The sequence below is a fragment of the Ovis aries genome, chromosome 22 (genome assembly GCF_016772045.2).
Source record: "Ovis aries strain OAR_USU_Benz2616 breed Rambouillet chromosome 22, ARS-UI_Ramb_v3.0, whole genome shotgun sequence".
Taxonomy (NCBI): domain Eukaryota; kingdom Metazoa; phylum Chordata; class Mammalia; order Artiodactyla; family Bovidae; genus Ovis; species Ovis aries.
The window spans coordinates 36,001,725-36,022,237 of record NC_056075.1 but is presented as its reverse complement, the minus strand read 5'-3'; the positions used below and the strand labels follow the sequence as shown (position 1 = coordinate 36,022,237).

General features: G+C 45.1%; 1 protein-coding gene across 4 annotated transcripts in view; it reads left to right on the top strand.

The window, feature by feature from the left end:
* The window catches only part of GFRA1 (GDNF family receptor alpha 1), a 235,843-nt gene that overhangs the window by 207,050 nt on the left and 8,280 nt on the right, over positions 1-20,513 (top strand). For all 4 annotated transcript variants that reach the window (XM_027960172.3, XM_060404737.1, XM_042238457.2 and 1 more), the window contains one exon: positions 20,143-20,196. In XM_027960172.3, the coding sequence (XP_027815973.1) occupies positions 20,143-20,196 (54 nt within the window). The remainder of the gene's footprint in view (positions 1-20,142; positions 20,197-20,513) is intronic.

The window sequence follows — 20,513 nt, the reverse complement described above, 5'->3', positions numbered from 1 at the left end:
CCTGGATTCACTCGATTTCAGGCTAGGTCTGCACCTCCCTGGCCTCTCAGTACAGTCCCTTCTCTTGGCCAAGTACAGTTTGAAGTTTATAGAAATGCATTGGGAACTTGTATGTTGTTGTTTAGTCACTAAATTGTGTTCAACTCTTTGCAAACCCATGGACTGCACCCCGCCAGGTTTCTCTGTCCATGGAATTTCTAGGCAAGAATCCTGGAGGGGTTGCCATCCTTCCCCAGGGCATCTTCCCAACCCAGGGATCTAACCTGCATCTCCTGCATTAGCAGGCAGATTCTTTACCACTGAGCCACCAGGGAAACCCCTTGTGTGCTGTAGCACATTTACAGATTGGTAGTAGGGGCAGGAAAGTGAAAAGTGAAAATGAAAGTCGCTCAGTCATGTCCAACTCTTTGTGACCCCATGGACTATACAGTCCATGGAATTCTCCAGGACAGATTACTGGAACAGGTAGCCATTCCCTTCTCCAGGGGATCTTCCCAACCCAGGGATCAAACCCAGATCTCCCTCATTACAGGTGGATTCTTTACCAGCTGAGCCACCAGGAAAGCCCAGTAGGAGCAGGGGGTGATGCAATTTGGCTGTCTTTAACCTCTGCATATAACCTCTTTAACTCATACATATTAGAATATTTGAATATTAGAATATTGCAAAAATCTCTGTCTGAAATAGGATCTTCCATCTTGGAAAAACAGCATGCCTTACTCTTCCACTGCCCCAGTACCTCATCAGACCTAGACAAAGTCCATCTGCCCGGATAGGGCCAGACTAGACCGGAAATGATTCTGAAGCTCTTCCCAGACAGGCCAAACCCCAAAAGTCTCAATATGGCAAGAAGGCAATTATCCAACCCTGCTAAATACCCAGGACTCTGCTGGCTGTGACTAAGTGAAAATTTTAAGTGTTGAGTTTTAAAAGGAAAGCTGCCAATGGGTGTTCTGTAAATCATTTGTGCCAGCAGACTGACCCCATTATGTCAGCTAATCCTGGAAATACAGGAGGTAAATTTAAATCTTCTAGCATGAAGCACTTAATCAATATTCTAAATGTTTTCCTTGCAATTTATGCTAGCAGAGCAATGGGGTGCTTTGGCATCCCGTTAATCTTCTGGAGAAGAGGCGCTGGAGAGCAAGGCCAGGGTGGTGCGGTTTTGCACAGGCTGACTGCTGGGATAGATGCTTATTCCACACCCGGCCCCTTGCATGGCGGACTTGTCCCCTGCACTCATGCCATGCCAGTGGTTAGAGCTGCCTTGCAGGTTCCTCCTTTTCAGCTTGTGGTTGACAGCCTAAGAGTTGCTTTGCTGGGAAGAGCACCACCTTTGGAGTTGGTTGAGCTTGAGTGAGGTTCCTAGCTCACTTCCCATTGCTCTCTGCCCTGGGACGTATTTCTTACTGTCTCTAAATGTCTCCTGTAAGTTATCATCCACCTCTGGGGGTTGTTGTGAGGATTAGAGAACCAGTGCCACTATGCAGAGGGCTCAGCGTGACCAGCCAGCCCTCTGCACTTGGAAGTGGCCACTGTTTCCGTGATTGTTGAGCTTTAGCTCTGGATCTTGGAGCCATACAGGAAGGCTGTTCTCTGGTTTGGGCTGGGGGTGGGGGAGGGGACATGGATGAGGAAAGATGGAGCCCTTTAGGTTTTGCTTCCTTAACTTGCAAGAAGGGTTTGAACCTCATGATATCCTGCTGCTTCTACTATGTGGTCATTGTAGAATGTCCCAAGGAAGGAGGGGAAGGGGAGGAATATTCTATGGACAGCAGGCCAAGAAGGAAAGGAAACCCAAGGCAATAAAGAAAGGACCTAGGATTAGAACTGTCTGAAGCTCCATCCCTCCATGCCCAGGAGTCTAGTGAGAGAACCACCTAAAATCAGATTCTCGGTGCTGTGAACTTGGAATCATGACAGTAGTCAGGTCTTGGTCCAGCCTGGGTGTCAGAGTAGGACTGTCTGCCCTAGGCCGTTGCCACATCTCCTTAACTAGTGCTGACACTGGGAGGAGGTGACACACTGGTAAAAAGGAAGCACTCTTATTTGCTAAAAAGATAGTGTTTGAGAGCTAACCCTGCCTCTCAGCCTCAAAGACCAGGAGATTGCAGTCTTTCCTGTTTCTGCATTCCACCAGCGCTCTTATTTGCCTAATGTTTATCTTTAAACTCAGTGTCTATTAATAGGTATACTGTTAATAACATTTGTGAAACCGGAATCAATACAAGAGCTCTCTATGTTTAAAAAATCATTATATATATTAAAGTAATACAAATGTTTTTTATGCTACTAAATAATATCCCATATGCAAGTGGTTCCCAAACCCTACTTTAGGAAACATTAAAATCTATTCATATGACAGATCCTAGAGCTATTTTCTTTGGTAACTTGCATCACCTCTGCTTTTCATGGTTTTGTATTAATAAAGCAAATATGCAAATGGTTCTTTCAGTGGGTCAAGAACTATCCTAAGCACATTACATAAATATATATGCTGTATGATGCTGGAAAAGATTGAGGGCAGGAGGGGAAGAGGGTAACTGAGGATGAAATAGTTGGATGGCATCACTGATTCAATAGACATGAGTTTGAGCAAACTCCAGGAGATGGTAAAGGACAGGGAAGCCTGGCATGCTGCAGTCTATGGGGTCACAAAGAGTTGGACATGACTGAGCAGCTGAACAACAATGTGTATGTGTGCATATATATATATATATATATATATAAACTCATTCAATTTTGATAATAACTTCATGAGGTTACTACTGTTATTCCCATTTTTCAGATGATAGACCTGAGACACAGAGAGGCTTGATCAGGAGAAGAGAAATTGAACAGCAGCCTATTTCTCCTCTGTGCATTTTTAACTGGCTATACTGTATAATACGTAAATCAGAACATTTTACCTTTTTGTTTCTGGATAACATTTTGCATTCAATAGAGACTAAATCAGTCCCTAAATTCTTGTTGAACATCTGGCGGATTGAGGTGCCAGACTGGTTCATAAACTAGCATAAAGAAAGGTAATGATGCTTATTCTGATGCCAACTGGTGTCCTGCGGAACAACTCAATTCCAACGCTAGCCCCCTGAGTTAGCACAGATGCTACAGGTTAAGCGCACAGTCCCAACAAGACTGCCCACTTCAGATGCCAGCCAGACTTCAGGGGTCTCCAGGCCACCTGCTTTTCTGACCAACTGGCTAAAAATTCAATCGTGGAAACTTCCATAAAGGCTGTTCGGTGACCTCTTGGCTATGAACTGAAGAGTTCTGTAGGTCAGGCTTACTCAGTTTCAGCCCTGTCAACTTCTTGGCCTGGTAATGCTTTGCTGTGGGGGTTGCCCTGTGCCTGGTAGGTTGTTGAGCAGCACCCCAGGCCTCTGTCTTCTAGATGCCAGGAGCCCCTTTCCCCAACTGTGACAACCAAAAGTGGACCCACATACTTAGCAAATGTCCCCTGCAGGACATATTCACCCCTGGTGGAGGACCACTCAGGCGGCTCAGTTGTAAAGAATCCACCTGCCAGTGTGGGAGACACAGAAAACTCAGGTTCGATCCCTGGGTCAGGAAGGTCCCCTGGAGGAGGGACTGGCCACCCACTCCAGTATTCCTGCCTGAAGAATCCCATGGACAGAGGAGCCTGGCGATCTGCAGTCCATAGGGCCGCAAAGAATCAGACACGAGTGAGCACACACACTCACCCAGGAAATGAGAGCTGCTTCAAAAGCCCTCTTTCCTTTCCATTAATATGGGAGATGGCAGTGTGTGAGAGTCTTTTCGGGTTTCTTTCTTGTGTGTGGTGAGATGGAAGAGCAGATGGGTGCGTTGGACCAAACCTTTCTAAGTTGTGCCAGCAAGGGCAACAAAAAGGGGCCTCTGGTGACCACCACATGCCCAATTTGCGACACTTAACTTCCCTTCAGAGTGAGGCCCATGATAGAGTCCTAAGCGGTATTAACAGAAGTATTTGACCTGCTTCTCATCATTCAGGGACCTGCAGGTGACTGTGGCCTTTGGGCCTCCTCTGAGGCCTCAGCCCCTCTGAGTGATAATTTCACCCAGCCAGCGTCCCAAATAAGTGCCCTGCTGGTGACACGTCAAAAGACTTTTACTCCGCAACTAGAATGGATAGAAGTGTTTAGACCAAACTGCAGTTGGGTTTCTCCTGCGTGGACTTTGTGGCTGGGGGAGTTTTAGGAGGGGCTGGGACCCACTGGGATCATGAGGCCAGTTCCAGACGGGTCAGCGCTGAGCCCTCAGCACATGCGCTGAACTAGATGAGTGTGACTTCTGGGTGCCATTTCCCGGGCCTTATGTTTAAGGAAACAGTCTTGGTGCGGTACGCCATTTGTGGTGCTTGGTTTATGGTCTCTGTGAGGTTGCCATCATTTCTGTGTAATACAGAGTGTTTTCTAGCACCCACTGTTGTTTTGTGTGCCATAAAAAAAAAAAAAAAATCCGAATTTTAGCTGCACCTGGAGTTTCCTTTGCAGAATGTTCTCCTGCTCAGACGGAGTTTATGTCCTGGGAGAACTGAGCTGCGGGGAGTTGGAGGGGTGGGGATGGTCTTCCCTTAGCAGAAGCACGAGGCCTCAGGGCCCCCCACCCCCTTGGCTTCTGGGTTCCCCCAGCAGCCTGGTGACAGAGCTCGGGATCAGACTGCCAAGTGGCCCCAGGGCCCTGTGTGATGGGCCCAGCTACTCACAGCGTAGAGACTGATAGTGACCTCCTGGGACTTAATCTTCCCAGCTTCAGGTGCCAGCAGATGAGCTCAGAGGGAAGCCGTATCCCAGAATCCACCCACGGTAGCCCCGGGAGGAAATAGGCTGTTGTAAAAACGCTTTTGGAAATAACTGCTTGTAGAGCGTTTTCAAAGCCCTTCATCCAGGAGAGTGCTTGAATTCAGAGTTCAGAATTGGGTAGGACTCTGTTAAAGCTGCCATACAGTCCAGCATGCCAGAATGCATTTTCAACTGTGTAGTCAAAGCCTATTGGAAATGGAAGCCTGCAGGGTAAAATGGGTACCAAAACACAGGAATTTCATCTCGGAGGCCAGGCTTTCTAGTAGGTGCGTATGCACATCACCATCGCAGAGTGCAATGTCATCCCTTGTGTTCGTTTGCTGGGGCAGCCTTAACAAAGTACCGTAGATTGAGCGGGTAAGACAACAGAAATGCATTGGGTAGGGAACCCGAACAAACTTTTTGGCCAATGCCGTCCTTCCCACAGTGTTGGAGGCTGGAAGTCCAACATCAAGGTGTCAACAGGTTTGGTTTCTCCGGAGACTTCTCTCCTTGGTTTGCAGATGCCTTTCCTTCTTGCTGTGTCCTTACGTGGCCTTTCCTCTGTGTGTGCACACCCTGGAGTCTGTGTGTCCAAATTTCCTTTTTGTATAAGGATGCCAGTCAGATTGGATGAGGGGCCACCCTAATGGCCTCATTTTAACTTAATTATCTCTTTAAAGACCCTGTCTCCATCCATTGTCACCTATGTGACCACCCCACCGATAGTCATATTCTGAGATGACTGAAGGTTAGGAATTCAGTGTATGAATTTTTGAGCCCATAACATAACACAGGTGGCAGGTACTCAGCAATGAAACATTTGACATTTTAAAAATCTCGCCTATGGAGTGACTTTAAGGGGAGAAGTTTGCTGTTATCATAAGCAATTCTTCAATCCCCAGGGCTCTGCTAAGTGTCCCCTGTGCAGCCTTTGAACATGAGAGGCTCTGACTGTTGGTGGTTCTGTGGTTGAAGGAATATGGCGAGAGGAAAGGCACCTCCCTAGGGGACCAGCTCTCCCGAGAAGCCTACAAACATCAGGTGTTGTCTGCCTTGCTGAATCCGATGCTATCAGATTTGGGGCTTCTGCAAACTTAATTCAAGTAATGATTTCTTTGTGATTGGCATATTTGCATGGTAGCTGACTTCAGTTCAACATATTGTTGGAATCCACAATACTGTAATTTAAGATTATTTTATCAGCAGTAAAGGGTTTTATAATTCATTTAAAAAGTTGTAATGGGCTTGAGCATCTTCAGTATAGTTTAACAATATAGCATTTTATAGCTGGCTGTAAAATTTCAGATTACGATTTTAGCAATTGTGCAGTTCTATTTTATAGTTTAATAATTGTTCAAATGAAGGAGAGTGTAAAGTTCCTAAAAACCAATTTAATGACTGAGAAAAATAGCCCTTATCCACATCTATTGTACACCTTTAATGAACCCAGATGTCACCTTCTCAACAAAGGCAGATCGCGACATCTATTTTTCTCAGCCACAAAGCCCTGCAAATTAAGCGCACAGAGTACAGTGTCTCTGAGTTATAATTTTCCCCCTTTTCCCTCTTAAATCCCTAATCTCCTACAGCTGGAATAAGCCTGTGGCCCCCACGGGGTGAATGGCAGCCAGGCCAGTAAAGTTTCAGTAGGAATAGGGAGTGAATTGGCTTTCTCTTAAGATTCTGCATTTCACAAGTAGCCCCTCGATCTCACCACTTCAACGCCAACTCTTAACTCTAAGAAGTTAAGAACTCTTCTAAGTCTTGTATAAATGCCTCCAGATAACCCCCTACTTCACCATTCTGTGGTGTAAGTGGCAACATGGGGAGCCCCACTTTATTACATTGCTCTGCTGTGCTTAGTTGCTCAGTCATGTCCAACTCTTTGTGACCCCATGGACTGGAGCCCACCGTGCCCTCCTCCAGGGGATCTTCCCAAACCAGGGATCGAACCCACATCTCCCACATTGCAGGCAGATTCTTTACCGTCTGAGCCACCAGGGAAGCCCTCATGATCATACAATTGGATACTATCATTGTTGTTCGGTCGCTCAGTCTGTCCGACTCTTTGCAACCCCGTGGACTTTAGCACACCAGGCTTCCCTGTCCTTCACTATCTCCTGGAGTTCACTCAGATGCATGTCTATTGAGTCGATGATGCCATCCAACCGTCTCATCCTCTGCCGCCTCCTTCTCCTCCTGTCCTCAGTCTTTCCTGACAACATGGTCATTTCTAGTGCATCGGCTCTTCACATCAGGTGGCCAAAGTATTGGAGCTTCAGCGTCAGCATCAGTCTTTCCAGTGAATATTCAGGATTGATTTCCTCATTACACATAATAAAAGTGTTGGCATATGATATGAGGGAGAAGGCCTTGTGTCATGTTATCATTGGAATTTATAGTTCGTGTTATTGTATTTCTGGGGTTTTCCAGAGTATATCGTCCCACCACTAAAGTAGTTAAGAGGTCCTGGGCCAGGTACCCAAACCCGGTAACCACGGAGCATGCAGAGCATACCTTGGGAATACAGCCCCAGCATCCTTGGGTGCAGTGTGTTTCTCCAGGGTTGTGAGGGGGGGTGGAGCTCTGGCTCAGAGCCCTGTTTTTTGTTACAGAGAAATGGTATCAATCAGAGGAAGCCCTGTGTGGCTGGAATCCTTTCTCTCTGAGATGCAATCTGAGGACTTGAGGCCCACAGCCTGTTTCTACTCTGTTATAAGCAGCCTTGTCTGTTCTGTGAACAGTGGGGAAGCTGATTCTGAACTGCCCACCTGAGAAGTAAAAAGGGGAGTGGTCATCCACAGTGACTGCAGCCCATCTCCCGCATCACCTGGAAATGATGCAGCCTTATCTCCTTTTCTATCTCACACTCAGGGCTCTAGTTGATTGGTATTGTTGGTTAGTCCCTGAGTCATGTACAACTCTTTTGCAACCCCATGGACTGTAGCCCACCAGGCTTCTCTGTCCATGGGATTTCCCAGGCAAGAATACTGGAGTGGGGTTGCCATTTCCTTCTCCAGGGAATCTTCCTGACTCAGGGATCAAACCCGCATCTCCTGCGTTAGCAGGCAGATTCTTTACCAATGAGCCACCAGGGAAACCCTGCTCTAGATGATACACCCTTCTTAGTCAGCTCCAGAGAATTTCTATTTGAAATTTGGTGTTGCTTAGGAGCAACATAAGGCTGTCCATTATCCAATGGCGTTTGGATATCTTTTGCCGGGTCAGGGTCGTCTCAGCATTGATGCCACAGCTGAAGGGCATTCTTGCTGCCCAGGGACAGGCATGTGCTCCAGGCTTCAGCTGCTATCTGCACTTATTCCCCACCACAGCACTCGACAACCCCTATGTTATATCAGGGGAGGGTATCACTTAGTAATTCTGGATTCCTTCGGAGAGTCAAGGCAATGCCATCATTTGTTTTTCTCCAAAACCAAGTTCTCTTTCAGGTAATGTACCTCGAGCCTTGACCGTGCCGATGCTAGACAAGGGATCATGCAGACAGTATATCAAGAGTGGCACGGTTGTTTCTCAAAATCACGTTTTTAGGAAAAAGAGGCCATGTGCTTCGAAGTAGAAAATACTAAAGGACCAGACCTCTTGCTACAATAAAATTGGGCCTTCCTGTGGACTGTAGCAGACAGTAGTTTCAGCTCCTCAGTCCTTGGATTCATCGTCTGTAATATGGAGGAAATGTGCAGACCACCTGGGAGGGTTGTGATAATTAAGCAAATTAAAATTCTTAAGCATAGTAACTGAGCCTCCAGCACAGTAACTGTTTATATCATTATTTTATCCTCTTGGTTCATCTGTGCTGACCATGAGACAGAAGGAACCTCTACAGAGGGACCATTCAGTGACTTTTATCCCAAAAGAATCTGGGAAATGAACGTGGGCATTGTACAGGGTGTGGACCCTGTGGAAGTGGGTCTCAAGTTGAAATAATTTCATATGATCACCCATTTATGATGTGTTCTCCTAAACTTTTTTTTTTTTTTTTGCTACTTTTCTCAAAAAGGGAGAATAACCACTTAAGGATGGGGAGGGGAAGAGTAGGCCCCCTCAGTGCATTCTGGGAAAAGCCATCAGGCCACCAGCACCTGTGGTCCAGAGGGCAGTGAGGCCGGCCCATCAGAGGGATAGTAATTCAGCAGTTGGACAATTGCTTAACCCAATTGCTGGGTAATAAACATGCTTAATAAAAAGGAATAGGACGTCTGCACCATCTTGGCTATAAATATGTTCTCTTGTTCTGGGGAACCTACAAGAATACCTCTGAGCACACTTAGATCACATACTATAAATAAATCCAATTTCTTGTATCCCCTACTGACCTTTTATCCTTTGGACTTCTAACCAACGGTGCTTCCCTGAATAATAGACTGTGCCTTGTGTTTGAGCCGTGCAGCTCACTTGTGGGAGGAAACTGGCTCTGGTTCTCTTGAGGGGAGGGTCAATGAAGGGTTCCCCTCCTCTGCGTCCCTCCTGTTTGAGGCCAAGTCACATCATGAATAAGGCTAGAGAGTGAGCTCAGGATGGTGGGTACTGAGAAGACATCGCAGAATTTTCCCCCCAGGGCAGCTATCCCCTGCCTGCCCCTTGGCTACAGGGACCTTAGGTGTGACCTGACAGATGCTCACCTCTGGGGGCTCTTGAGGGAGCAAAATCCACCAGGCCTGGCTTGACCTCTGACCCTTTGGGTTGATTCTAGGCTGCCTCAGCTGGCTCTGTCCATGGTGGCTGTGTGACCCCAGGCATCTTACCCTTATTATTCTAAGGGTTGATCTAAGGATTATGGGTGATAATAGGTAATGTGTACCCTGGTGGCTCAGACAGTAAATAAGCTGCCTGCAATGCAGAGACCTGGGTTCGATCCTGGGTGGGGAAGATCTGCTAGAGGAGAAAATGGCAACCCTCTCCAGTATTCTTGCCCGGGATATCCTGTGGACAGAGGAGCCTGGCAGGCTACAGTCCATGGGTTTGCAAAGAGTCAGACACAAGTGAGCAACTTAAAACTTCAGTTCATCCTGTCTGGCATGGAATTAATACGCATGAGTTTTACATTCAGAGAGACTGAAATCAAAGAGATTCAAATCTCAGGACAGCCACTCAGAGCTGTGGAAACTTGGGCAGGTCCCAACCTCTCTGAAACCCCTGTGTCCTGATCTGTACCAAAGGGGAATGCCCCCCTCAGAAAATCATTTGAGTTCTTGGAGGGCATTCAGTAACATGTGGATGGAATCATCAGTGGAGGTTCTTGAGAGTAGCAGTCATGATCATCACAGTCATCAGTCCGCTTGGTTTTCCTCTATTTTCTAGAATATTTTTCTCTGGCTACTAAAATCACGTTTTTGTTTTTGTTTTTGTTTTTTTAAGTTTTTCAGTTTTTTGCCTTTACTTTGTTTCTTGCTGCAAGAAACAAGATAGAGCTGGATGGCTCTATCTTGCCATCCAGCAAGTGAACAAAAGCCCAGGGTCCGTTCTGTCTCCAGACCTGGGTGTTTTATATCAAACCTTAGTTGCCACCATAAGTCACAGAACCATTACAGGGACACTCTCAGCTGCACATAAATGCACAGGAGAATGAGAGGCTTAATAAATATTATCTGATGGTGATGAGGGCGCGTGTCTGATGAGATCGGCTTTATGCACTTCTCATCAGGGACCACGATGAATCTTTTCTGCTGCTCTCTGCACACTTGCATTTCTGAATGCGCATTTGAGAAAACAAATTCTTCCTTTTAGGGCTTTCCCCTCAGTCACTGTTACACCATGATCACTGAATATTGGCTCTACAAAGCTCCTCCCCCACCCCCAAACCAAAACGTCTGTTTCAAGCAATGTTTGGCATAATCTTCCTGTTAATTGGGCCTAATTTTCTAAAATGCAGCTCATAATTGCTTCTTGTCTGAATATTTTACTAATCAAGCAAGTTAAGCATGAATGAAAACACACGGTTCTCTGATGTAGTTGGCAACCTGTGTTTGCCCCAACTTGGGGGAAGGCAAAATAGATGTAAGCTGATCCAGTGAAGTTAGGGAAAGAAGAAAGGCCAGGCTGAGTGCCACGTTAAGCTCCCTGCTGTAGACAGTGTCTGCACACAGCGCTACTTGCCATCCTGCCATTAGTGTTAAATTACAAGCGCCAGGCTGCAGACATCCTTTTATGGTGTGCGGGAGACTGACAGGCCAGCCCGAGGGACGGCTTAGCTAATGGAGGACTGTTGATATATCTTACAGGGCTGTATCTCTTTCATCGCATTCATTTTTAAATCCGAGGAAACACAGAAGATCACGAGCCAGTTCTATTCAGTATCACGTTCACAAGGCAAATTAGCTGAAGCTTTTGCATTTTCCCCACCCCTGCCTGAATCCGAGAACACTCAGCATATGGACCAGAGAAGAGCTCAGAGATCATCAACAGCAACTTGGATTTTTAAAAGCACTTCCAACACGAGTATCACGTTTGATTCTCACAACTCTGTGAAGTGGGCAGCAGGGTGCAGTTATTATAATTATAGATGATGGTTGAAAAGCCAGGACAGGACCTTCCTAACCTGTGTTCTTTATAGCATACCATATCAATCAAGCTGGTACCAGGAGTGAGTTCTAAATCATTCAATTTAGATTTCTCAGTCAGTTATAGAAGTTTTAACTGACCCACATTTAACCAGTTCACCACATAAGCCATCCTCTTCTCCATTCCCCTGTAAACATCTGATGCCCAAGGCAGGCTGAATGCCCCACACTAGGGGCCTCTCTCCTGCTCACTTGGGCACCTTGCTTTCTCCAGTGGAGATGCAAGCTTGAAAGATTCAGGATCGTCTGTTCTCAAACCTTTAGGTGCCGTTGTACTTGGTATTTTGCTTACCTATTTTAATTAAATAAGCTGACTACAGTGTAGTTTAAATTCCCCTTGCATTGAAAAATGGCTTTGGATTAGGTGTAGGCCAACCAACAATAAAAGACTGAAAAAAAAATTTAAGTATATGGAAATTGTGCACTGAGATTCCCTGGTGGGTATCAAACAAAAGTCATTCCTGTTTTAAAGAAATGAAAACTGGATGTTGTAGATTGTAAATAATAGGTATAGCTGAGGCAGAACGTAAGCCAGGGAATTCCAGTCAGCAAACTCGTTCTTTAAAAGACTTTTCAAAGTGGCTTTGATTATGTATCCAAAAATCAATCAATGCATGACATTCAATTTTTGAATTAAAATGTTTGATACAATATAGGCAATGGAATATTACTTGGCCTTAAAAAAGGATAAGATTCTGCAATATGCAATGATGTGAACAAATCTGGAGGACCTCATGATAAGTGAAACATCCCCATCACAGGGACAAATACTACATGATTCCAGTCTCATATGGTATTTAAAATAGTCAAACTCATGGAAGCAAAGAATAGAATTTGTGTTTCCAGGGGCTGAGGGAGGGGAACATGAGGAGATGTTCAGCAGTGATGCAGGGTCAGTTATGCAAGATGAGTAAGTTCTAGAGATCTGCTGTTTAACCTCATGCCTGCCCATAACAGTGCTGTGTTGTACTTAAAAATTTAAGAGGGTAAATCTCATGTGAAGTGTTCTTTTCACAGTGATTTTAAAAAAGGAGTTTCTAAATTTAAAAAAATGGATACAAATACATAATTTTAAAATGATTTAGTGATTTTGCTCTTTAACTTAATTTCTCAAATGACCAAGGGCCCAGCCCCCAGTGCTGCCAAGTTAGAAAGTTTCTGCTCTAGGCTTGGCCATGCATGCTAAGTCGCTTCAGTCGTGTCCGACTCTTGGCGACCCTGTGGACTATAGCCTGCCAGGCTCCTCTGTCCATGGGATTCTTCAGGCAAGAACACTGGAGTAGGTTGCCATGCTCTCCTCCAGGTGATTTTCCCGACCCAGGGATTGAACCCATGTCTCTTATGTCTCCTGCATTGGCAGGCGTGTTCTTTGCCACTGATGCCAACAGGGATTGAACCTGCACCCCCTGCATCACAAGGCAAAGTCTCAACCATTGGACCACCAGGGAAGTTCCTCAGGCTTGGCCGTAAACTCAACCTAAGTTGCCATGTTACACTTGGAACAACCCACAGGTACCAAGAATCCAAGACCTTCTAGACTCTAGAACATGAATCCACATCACCTTCAAGGCTACCACACACACACACACACACACGCACGCACGCACGCACGCAATCTGGCCTCATTTGAGTTTACTGCACTCTGGTTGTTGGAGGCCTTGTCTAAACAGCCCAAATGGGATCTGAGCCTATGCATTCTTGGGGTGAGGAAGTATGCCTTCAGGCCTCCAGTCTTCTTCCCACCCCCTTCTTATGACCGGCCTCAACCTGCCCAGAGCCTGCCAGACTAACTAAACTTGGCACCCAGTAAGCCTTCCGAAAACTGTACTGAGTGAAACATCTTTATAAGGTCTTTTTGAGCTTAATATAATGAAAGCCTTTTGGCTGAGGTTCAGGTAATATGCAGACACAGTGTCTTGGAGGGAGTAGGTAGACGAGACGTGGTAGGAAAGCTGCCCAAGAATTATTTCACTCCCATCTCATTCATACCCTCCTCACAGACCCTCCGCCCCTTCCCAGCCCGTGGGGCTGGCAGAAATCGGCTTGGAGCAAACAGCCGAACATAGGCTCTGAAAGACAAACACCCAAACCCAGGGGCTCAGAGCAGACCTTATTTATGTGTCCACTTGTTTTACACGCTGACTTGACTACACATTATTCAGACCAGTGGTTGCAAGCGGTTGTTACTAAGTTCGTAGCAAAAGCAAATCACCTGGAAGGTGAGGTTCAAAACACAGGGACAGGGATTTTAGAAAGGCTGGCCAACTGCTTGTGATCTGACCAGAAATAAAACATCTCCTGCCTCTCCCAAAGTCAACAGGCAAAATCCGAAAAGCTCAAAAGTGTGCAGCTGGGCACACGACCGTTACTTTGCTCAGATCCACTTCTTTTTTCTGGCTTCTTTGTGTGTGTAGAAATTAATTTGGGCAAATATGTGTCAAGTGCACATACAGAATTGTTATATAGTAAAGTGTACCCATAAATGTCTATAAGCGGGTGAATCCATTTTGTTAAAATGCAGTGTGAAAAATGAGAAAGTAATAACTGATTGCTCTGTTATCCTTCAAATTAGGTACACAGCCTTCTTAGGCTTTTGTCTTATGAGAAAATATAAAATGTGCAGATTTAAATTGAGAAGTGGCTTTGAGTTCTGGACTATTTCAGAAAGAACTCATGCGATGGTTTTCCCTAGCAACGGTCCAATTTGTGCTGCAGAAGAGGCTCGTATGCTGATAAACTGGTATTGACAAGTGTGATAGATACAGCTTGGTACTTAGTGAGTGCTGGAGAGCAAAGTTGATTGCATTTTACAGTCTGTGTATTTCTCTGTTTATTGCTTGTATTCTGTCATTAAGCAAACAGGTTCTTAATATAGCAAATCTCTCTAATCAGTAAAGCAAGGGAGAAAAGAACCAGAAGCATCATTAATTATGACCATTTGGCTGCAGCCTGGGCAATCTGTTGCTATTGGATTGAGCAACTTCCTCCAGTTTTATTTTCTGGAGGTAGAGCAGAAACTGGCTTTTCTTATACATGGAGGAGAGTAGAGAAATGTTCCATACCCTGCTGGCTGACAGCTGCCTAAGAACCTGAGATTAAACACTGGCTTCTCTACAGAAATGGAGTCCTGGGGCAGCAAAAGCCAAGTTAAAAGTGGGTATGGTATTAAGTCTCCAGTTCTGTAAACAGAGCAAGTGTGCCACTCCAAAGCCTGATCCCACTCGAGGCTCTGGGAGAGCCCACTGTGGCCAGAATGCGTGGAGCACACGGTGCCTGATGAGTTAGCTTGACCAAGAGTTCTGGACTCTATGTATGTCTGAGCATTCTGTACAGGAAAGCAGTCGGCACCAGGCAGGCTTTCCAAATGCTAATCACAGGGTTAAAAAGCAGGAGAGTCATGGTCTGACTCCAGGTAACAGAGATTAATAGCATCTAATGCATTTATTAACCCTCTAGTGCCAGGGACTGACGGAGTCTGGCAGCAATTACAGTGACATGGAAATTCTATTATATGACGTGCCTGGACTTGGGGATAACTGCCAGTGACAGTTTTATAAGACTGTTGGAGGGACAAGAGTTGTGAAGAGCCTGAAGACCAAGTTCCAGAAAGAGAGAAAAGCTACTGGTTTGTGGATGGGTTTCTCTAGCAGCCTGTTCACTGTCTCAAAATAAAAACCTTGTTTTGGTGGTGTTGATTTCCCCAAGTTGGAGGCTTCTCCCATAACCACATAACTATGAATTAGGTGATAGGAAACCCTCTTTCATAAAAGAGATTAAATAATTCATTTTTCAACATGCTGGAACTGTGGTTAAAATTGACTTTTAGAAAAACTGAAATCCATTCTCTTCCTTTGTATCCACCCCCCCCTTTTTTTTTAAAGAGAAAGATATCATATTTTAAAGCCACAAACTGCATGGTTTGGTGTCTAGATAGATCTAGCTAGTCAGGCTCTATGTTGGGCCCCTGCCTATCTGTCTTTCTTTCTTTCTTCCTTTTGACTGCTTCACACAACATATGGGATCCTAGTTCCCAGACCAGGGATAGAACGGCGACCCCTGCCTTGGAAGGCAGACTCTCAACCACTGGACCACTAGAGAAGTCCCCTGTCTTCTTAATAAGCAGGGCTTGGCAGATGGGACGCGTTCCATTATTACACTCCTGCTTCTATCAATTTGGGACTTGGAAATGATGCTTTTCCATTTTCTTCTACCTTCTTTGTACTTTCCAAGGTCTCAGAAGTTTTTGTTAGTTTGCTTTGTTTTCAGTTTTCCTGGGACTGTCCCAATATTCATCAACTGAGGCCATGTTCAAAATATGTAAATAATCTTTGTAATAGTTAAAAGTGTAATTTAACACTGTCATTGTATCTGTTTGCATTGATCAGACCTGACTAGTAAGACAGTGATAGCTGATGTTTTAAAAAGCACTCAAGATTGTTGTCATTGTTGTTCAGTTGCTAAGTCATGTCCAACTCTGCGGCCCCGTGGACTGCAGCAGGCCAGGCTCCTCTGTCCTCCATTGTCTCCCTGAGTTTGCTCAGACTCCTGTTTATTGAGTTGCTAATGCTATCTAGTAATCTCATCCTCTGCCACCTCCTTATCCTTTTGCCTTCAATCTTTCCCAGCATTAGAGTCTTTTCCAATGAGTGGGCTCTTTTCTTCAGGTAGCCAAAGTATTGGAGCTTCAGCATCAGTTCTTCCAATGAATATTCAGGGTCAGTGGCCTTTAGGATTGACTGGTTTGATCTCCTCAAAGTCCAAGGGACTTTCAAGAGTCTTCTCCAGCACCACAATTTGAAAGCATCAATTTTTCAGCGCTCAGCCTTATTTGTGATCCCAACTGTCACATTCATACATGACTACTGGAAAAAGCTTTGACAATACTGACCTTTGTCCGCAAAGTGATGTATCTGCTTTTTAATATGCTATCTAGATTTGTCATAGCTTTCCTTCCAAGGAGCAAGTGTCTTTTAATTTCATGGTGAAAGTAACAGATTGCTCTCAGGCTTTTGCAACGGAGTTCAAGAGCTGGATTTTCTTAAGTGGGCTCTGGATATGCGTAGAGGAGATATCTGACCCTTGGTGGTCACAGGAGGGATTCAGAATGAATACATGACTTACAAGCATGCAAGCTGCTAGTACATGCACAGGCATAAATTCCCAGGCTCTGCCCCTCCACCTGCAGCTTATGAACCCTTAGAGGCATTGGACACCCAGCTGACACCATTGAGTCCAAGCAGCAGACCACTGGCCCTCCAGCCCAGGTTTGGTGTGGGATTTTGAAAGATCTCATGTCTGTGTGCAATCTGATTCGTTTATGCAGGTGTTATCTTCCTTCTGCCTCCTAATCACATCACAGATCTTACTGTGGTTCTCCTGAAGTTCTGGTGGAACTCAGGGTCTGTTCTGCCCTGGCTCTGAGGTTGTGAGGGTTTCCAGGCTCCTCCAACCTCTCGATGGGAAGCAGTGTCAACTCACTATATAAGCAGAGTATTTAGAAGCCGGCGTATGTGGACTGCTAAGCTTCTGGGCTGCTGAGTGCTTCTGTGGATTGGTCATGGGTTTGACAGGAGAGAAGGCATTTTCTCAGAGACTCTGCAAAAGCCTGGTGGCACATGGTTACTTTCCCTCAGCAGTTCATCCAGTTCTGCCCACAGAATAGTTCTTGAAGCCAGATGAGCTTGAAGTCACTGCCTCTAGCTTTAATGAAGCCATCGGGCTGCAGGGAGACAAGGCCAGAAGTTGACTATTTGCTTTAGACAGAGGCCAACAAGAGGCCCACCTTGCGAGGAAGAAGAGCCCAGAGCCTTCACAGGCTTGGAGTTGGTCTCCATGTATTTTTCCTGTGTGATTTGACCAGTCATCCCAGCCATTCTCAGACAGAAAGAAAGAGCCTAGGAATTTCGACCAGGGCATGTCTACCCAGTTGTACAACTGTAATCCTGTACACAGTTGAACTCTCAGTGACTAGTTGAGGACCAGAATTTACCTGTGTCAATGCAGAGTCCAGTTAAGAAAATTAGTTAAAGTAGCAACAGGGTTGCAAAGAGTCGGACACGACTGAGCAACTAAGCATAGCACAGCACAAAGACCTTTTAAACTCCATTGGTGGTAGCCGCTTTACAATCACGTAATATAGATGGGCATTTTTTCTAATACCTCAGCAGGTTCCTAAAGTGACTTTGAAGTGTAGCCAGTGAGTCTCTTAGATGGTGCAAAGAGAAAAACAGTGCAGGCTGTTGCTAATCATATAGAACAAAATAGGAGGGAAGCCCAAGCAGCCCTTGGATCTCTTGGGGGCCACTGCAGTCTAGGACACAGAGGTGTGGCTTAACTGTGGCAATAGCACAGAAGCAAATTGAAGGATTAATGTGTCTCAGACAAGTCAGGCTGCCTTCTCTGCACGTTTTAGTGAACTTAGTTTTGCAAAGGCCCTTGGCAGGGCTTTATGTCTCTTACAGATTAGGCGCTTCCCAGGTGGAGAAGGTAATGACAACCCACTCCAGTGTTCTTGCCTGGAGAATCCCAGGGATGGCAGAGCCTGGTGGGCTGCCATCTATGGGGTCGCACAGAGTCGGACACAACTGAAGCGACTTAGCAGCAGTAGCAGTAGCAGCAGGTGGCACTAGTGGTAAAGAACCTGCCTGCCAATGCAGATAGATACTGGAGACGTGGGTTTGATTCCTGTGTTGGGAAGATTCCCTGGAGTAGAAATTGACAACCCACTCCAGTATTCTTGCTTGGAGAACCCCATGGACAGAGACGCCTCGCCAGCAGGCGACAGTATATAGTGTTGCAAAGAGTTGGGTGTCTTAGTGAACGTCTTACTTATGCAAAGGTACTTAGCAAGGTTTTATGTCTTTTGTAGATTACCACCTAGAAAAGAAAAGACAGAATGTGATGTTTTAGGGCCATTTTGGTGTCTGGCACAATTCCAGTTTTGAGCAGAAATAAAATGTGCAAAGTTCTACCTATTATTCTCTATATTACAATGCAGTGGACCAGATTTGCTATTAATATAGATTAAAAGTAGGCTTTTGAGGAAGGCTCCATCCCGCTTCTGATTTGTCCTCTGATCTTCTTATATGTAACATTTAGTGACCTTTGAACAGCCCAGGGGTGCTTCACAGTGTCTTTTTCTTGATGCCTGTTTAAAGGTTTCGATTTCATATTCGCAGCTGGCATATGCAAATATAGGTAAAGATTATGATGCCTGCCAAGTAGCATTATGGTCAATAAATTACTCCTTGTGTGACTATACCATGATCTCAGCCTAGCACGTCTTCAACAAGTTGCAAAATTTGTCCTGCAGCAGGCAGCCTGCCAGTGCATCCCCATAGAGCTGGTTGCCCAGATGCTCCTAGATTCAGGTGTGATGCTTAACCAGGGCCATCCTGTTGGCAAACAAACTCTCTGTCTGTTGCTACCAAAGGGCTCCTGGTTTCAGGGGGAGGGGGTGTAGGAGGGTTTCTTTGAGTGGATTTGGGGGGCAAGTAGCGCATGAAGAGTCAAGCACGCTAGTACCTCTGGGAGAAACACTGGAAAGCAGGAAAGAGCACGGTTCCATTCAGAAGTTTCAGAGGTCTGTATTCTAAATATCGACTACAACTTGGATCACTCTGTGGCCCTGAATAAGTCACTTAACGTCTCTGCTCTCTAATTTGTTTTCCTTTATAAAACAGGAGAGCTGTATTGGGTCAGCAGTTTTTATTATAATTGAGCAATGGAGTTTTTCCTCTAACTCAATTTCTCAGGTAGAAACCCAGTGGAAACCTGTTCCATTTGTGAGAAAATAGGGAGCTTAAAGCCCTCACAGCTTAGGAACTTATAACTGCCCAGGAAGCAGTTTTAAGATGGATAGATCTGGGGTCTGTGATACCCTTCACGGTTCTTGGAAGGGATCTGTCAAAGAGTCCCTGCCCTGTGCCTGAGCCCCCCAGCGCTGAGTGGTTTACCCACCAGAAGGCAGGCCCAGGAGCCCAGGACCACATCCTTTTTGTCATATCACTGTATGCCAAACCCTGGAAAATTGTTCAGTAAGTGTTTGTGGACTGGAACAACTAATAAACAAATGAACAAATATACAAGATTCGGGAAGACCTATCTCTATATTACTGATGAATGAGAATTTTTATTACATTTTTACCTAGAAGGCACTTCATAAACATTAATATTCAGAACTATAAATGAGTACAGATTGTAAATGACTTAAAAAAATTTTTTTTTTAATCTGTGCAGTGGCTTTGAGAGGGGGCAGGTACAAACTCAGGTATATTTTGTCCAACACACCAATTTTTTTTTTTCACACCAAATTTTAAAGACTTAGTATGAAAGTTTAAAGAATGTAGAAAAGTATCTCATAAATCATCTTTTATACTGGTTACATGTTGAAATGGTAATATATTGAGTTAAAGAAAATGTCATTAAAATTTTTCTACTAATCCCATAAATAAAGAGATAACAAAATTTTCTTTAACCTGTTATCTCTTTATTTATGGGATTAGTAGAAAAATTTTAATTGTGTATGGGCTCACAGTTGTGACTCACGTATTTCTAACAGTGACACGGTCTTATACTGTTGATCATCAATAACTACTCTTCCATAATGGTTTAGTTGCTCAGTCGTGTCCATCTCTTTGTGACCCCATGGACTGTGGCCTGCCAGGCTCCTCTGTCCATGGGATTTTTCAGGCAAAAATGCTGCAGTGGGTTGCCATTCCCTTCTCCAGCTCTTCCATAGTATGTACAAATAATTGTGTGTGTTTGTCTTTTCCCAGGCACAGAAGCTGAAATCCAACATATCAGGCAGTACCCACCTCTGTCTTTCTGATGTAAGTTGTTTCTTTCTGAGTCTCCCTGCATCTAGAAACAGAGCCTTCGGGTCCCTGGAACAGAGTATGACGTGAAAGGGCTCAAAGACAACAAGGTTTCAGGCCCAGAAAAAAATCCAAGTCTCCCTTGGTGTCCCTCTGCCCTTGGAGCCAGGCGCAGATGCTGGTGTACAAAGCAGCGCCGAGTGTGGGATCCTCATCTCAGAACTGGATCAGCACAGATACCATTGCCCTGGTACCGTGAGAGCCTCTGTGATCACAGTCACATGAGTTCAGCTGGCACAGAGAAGATACAGAACACCTCTCGCTGCTTATCA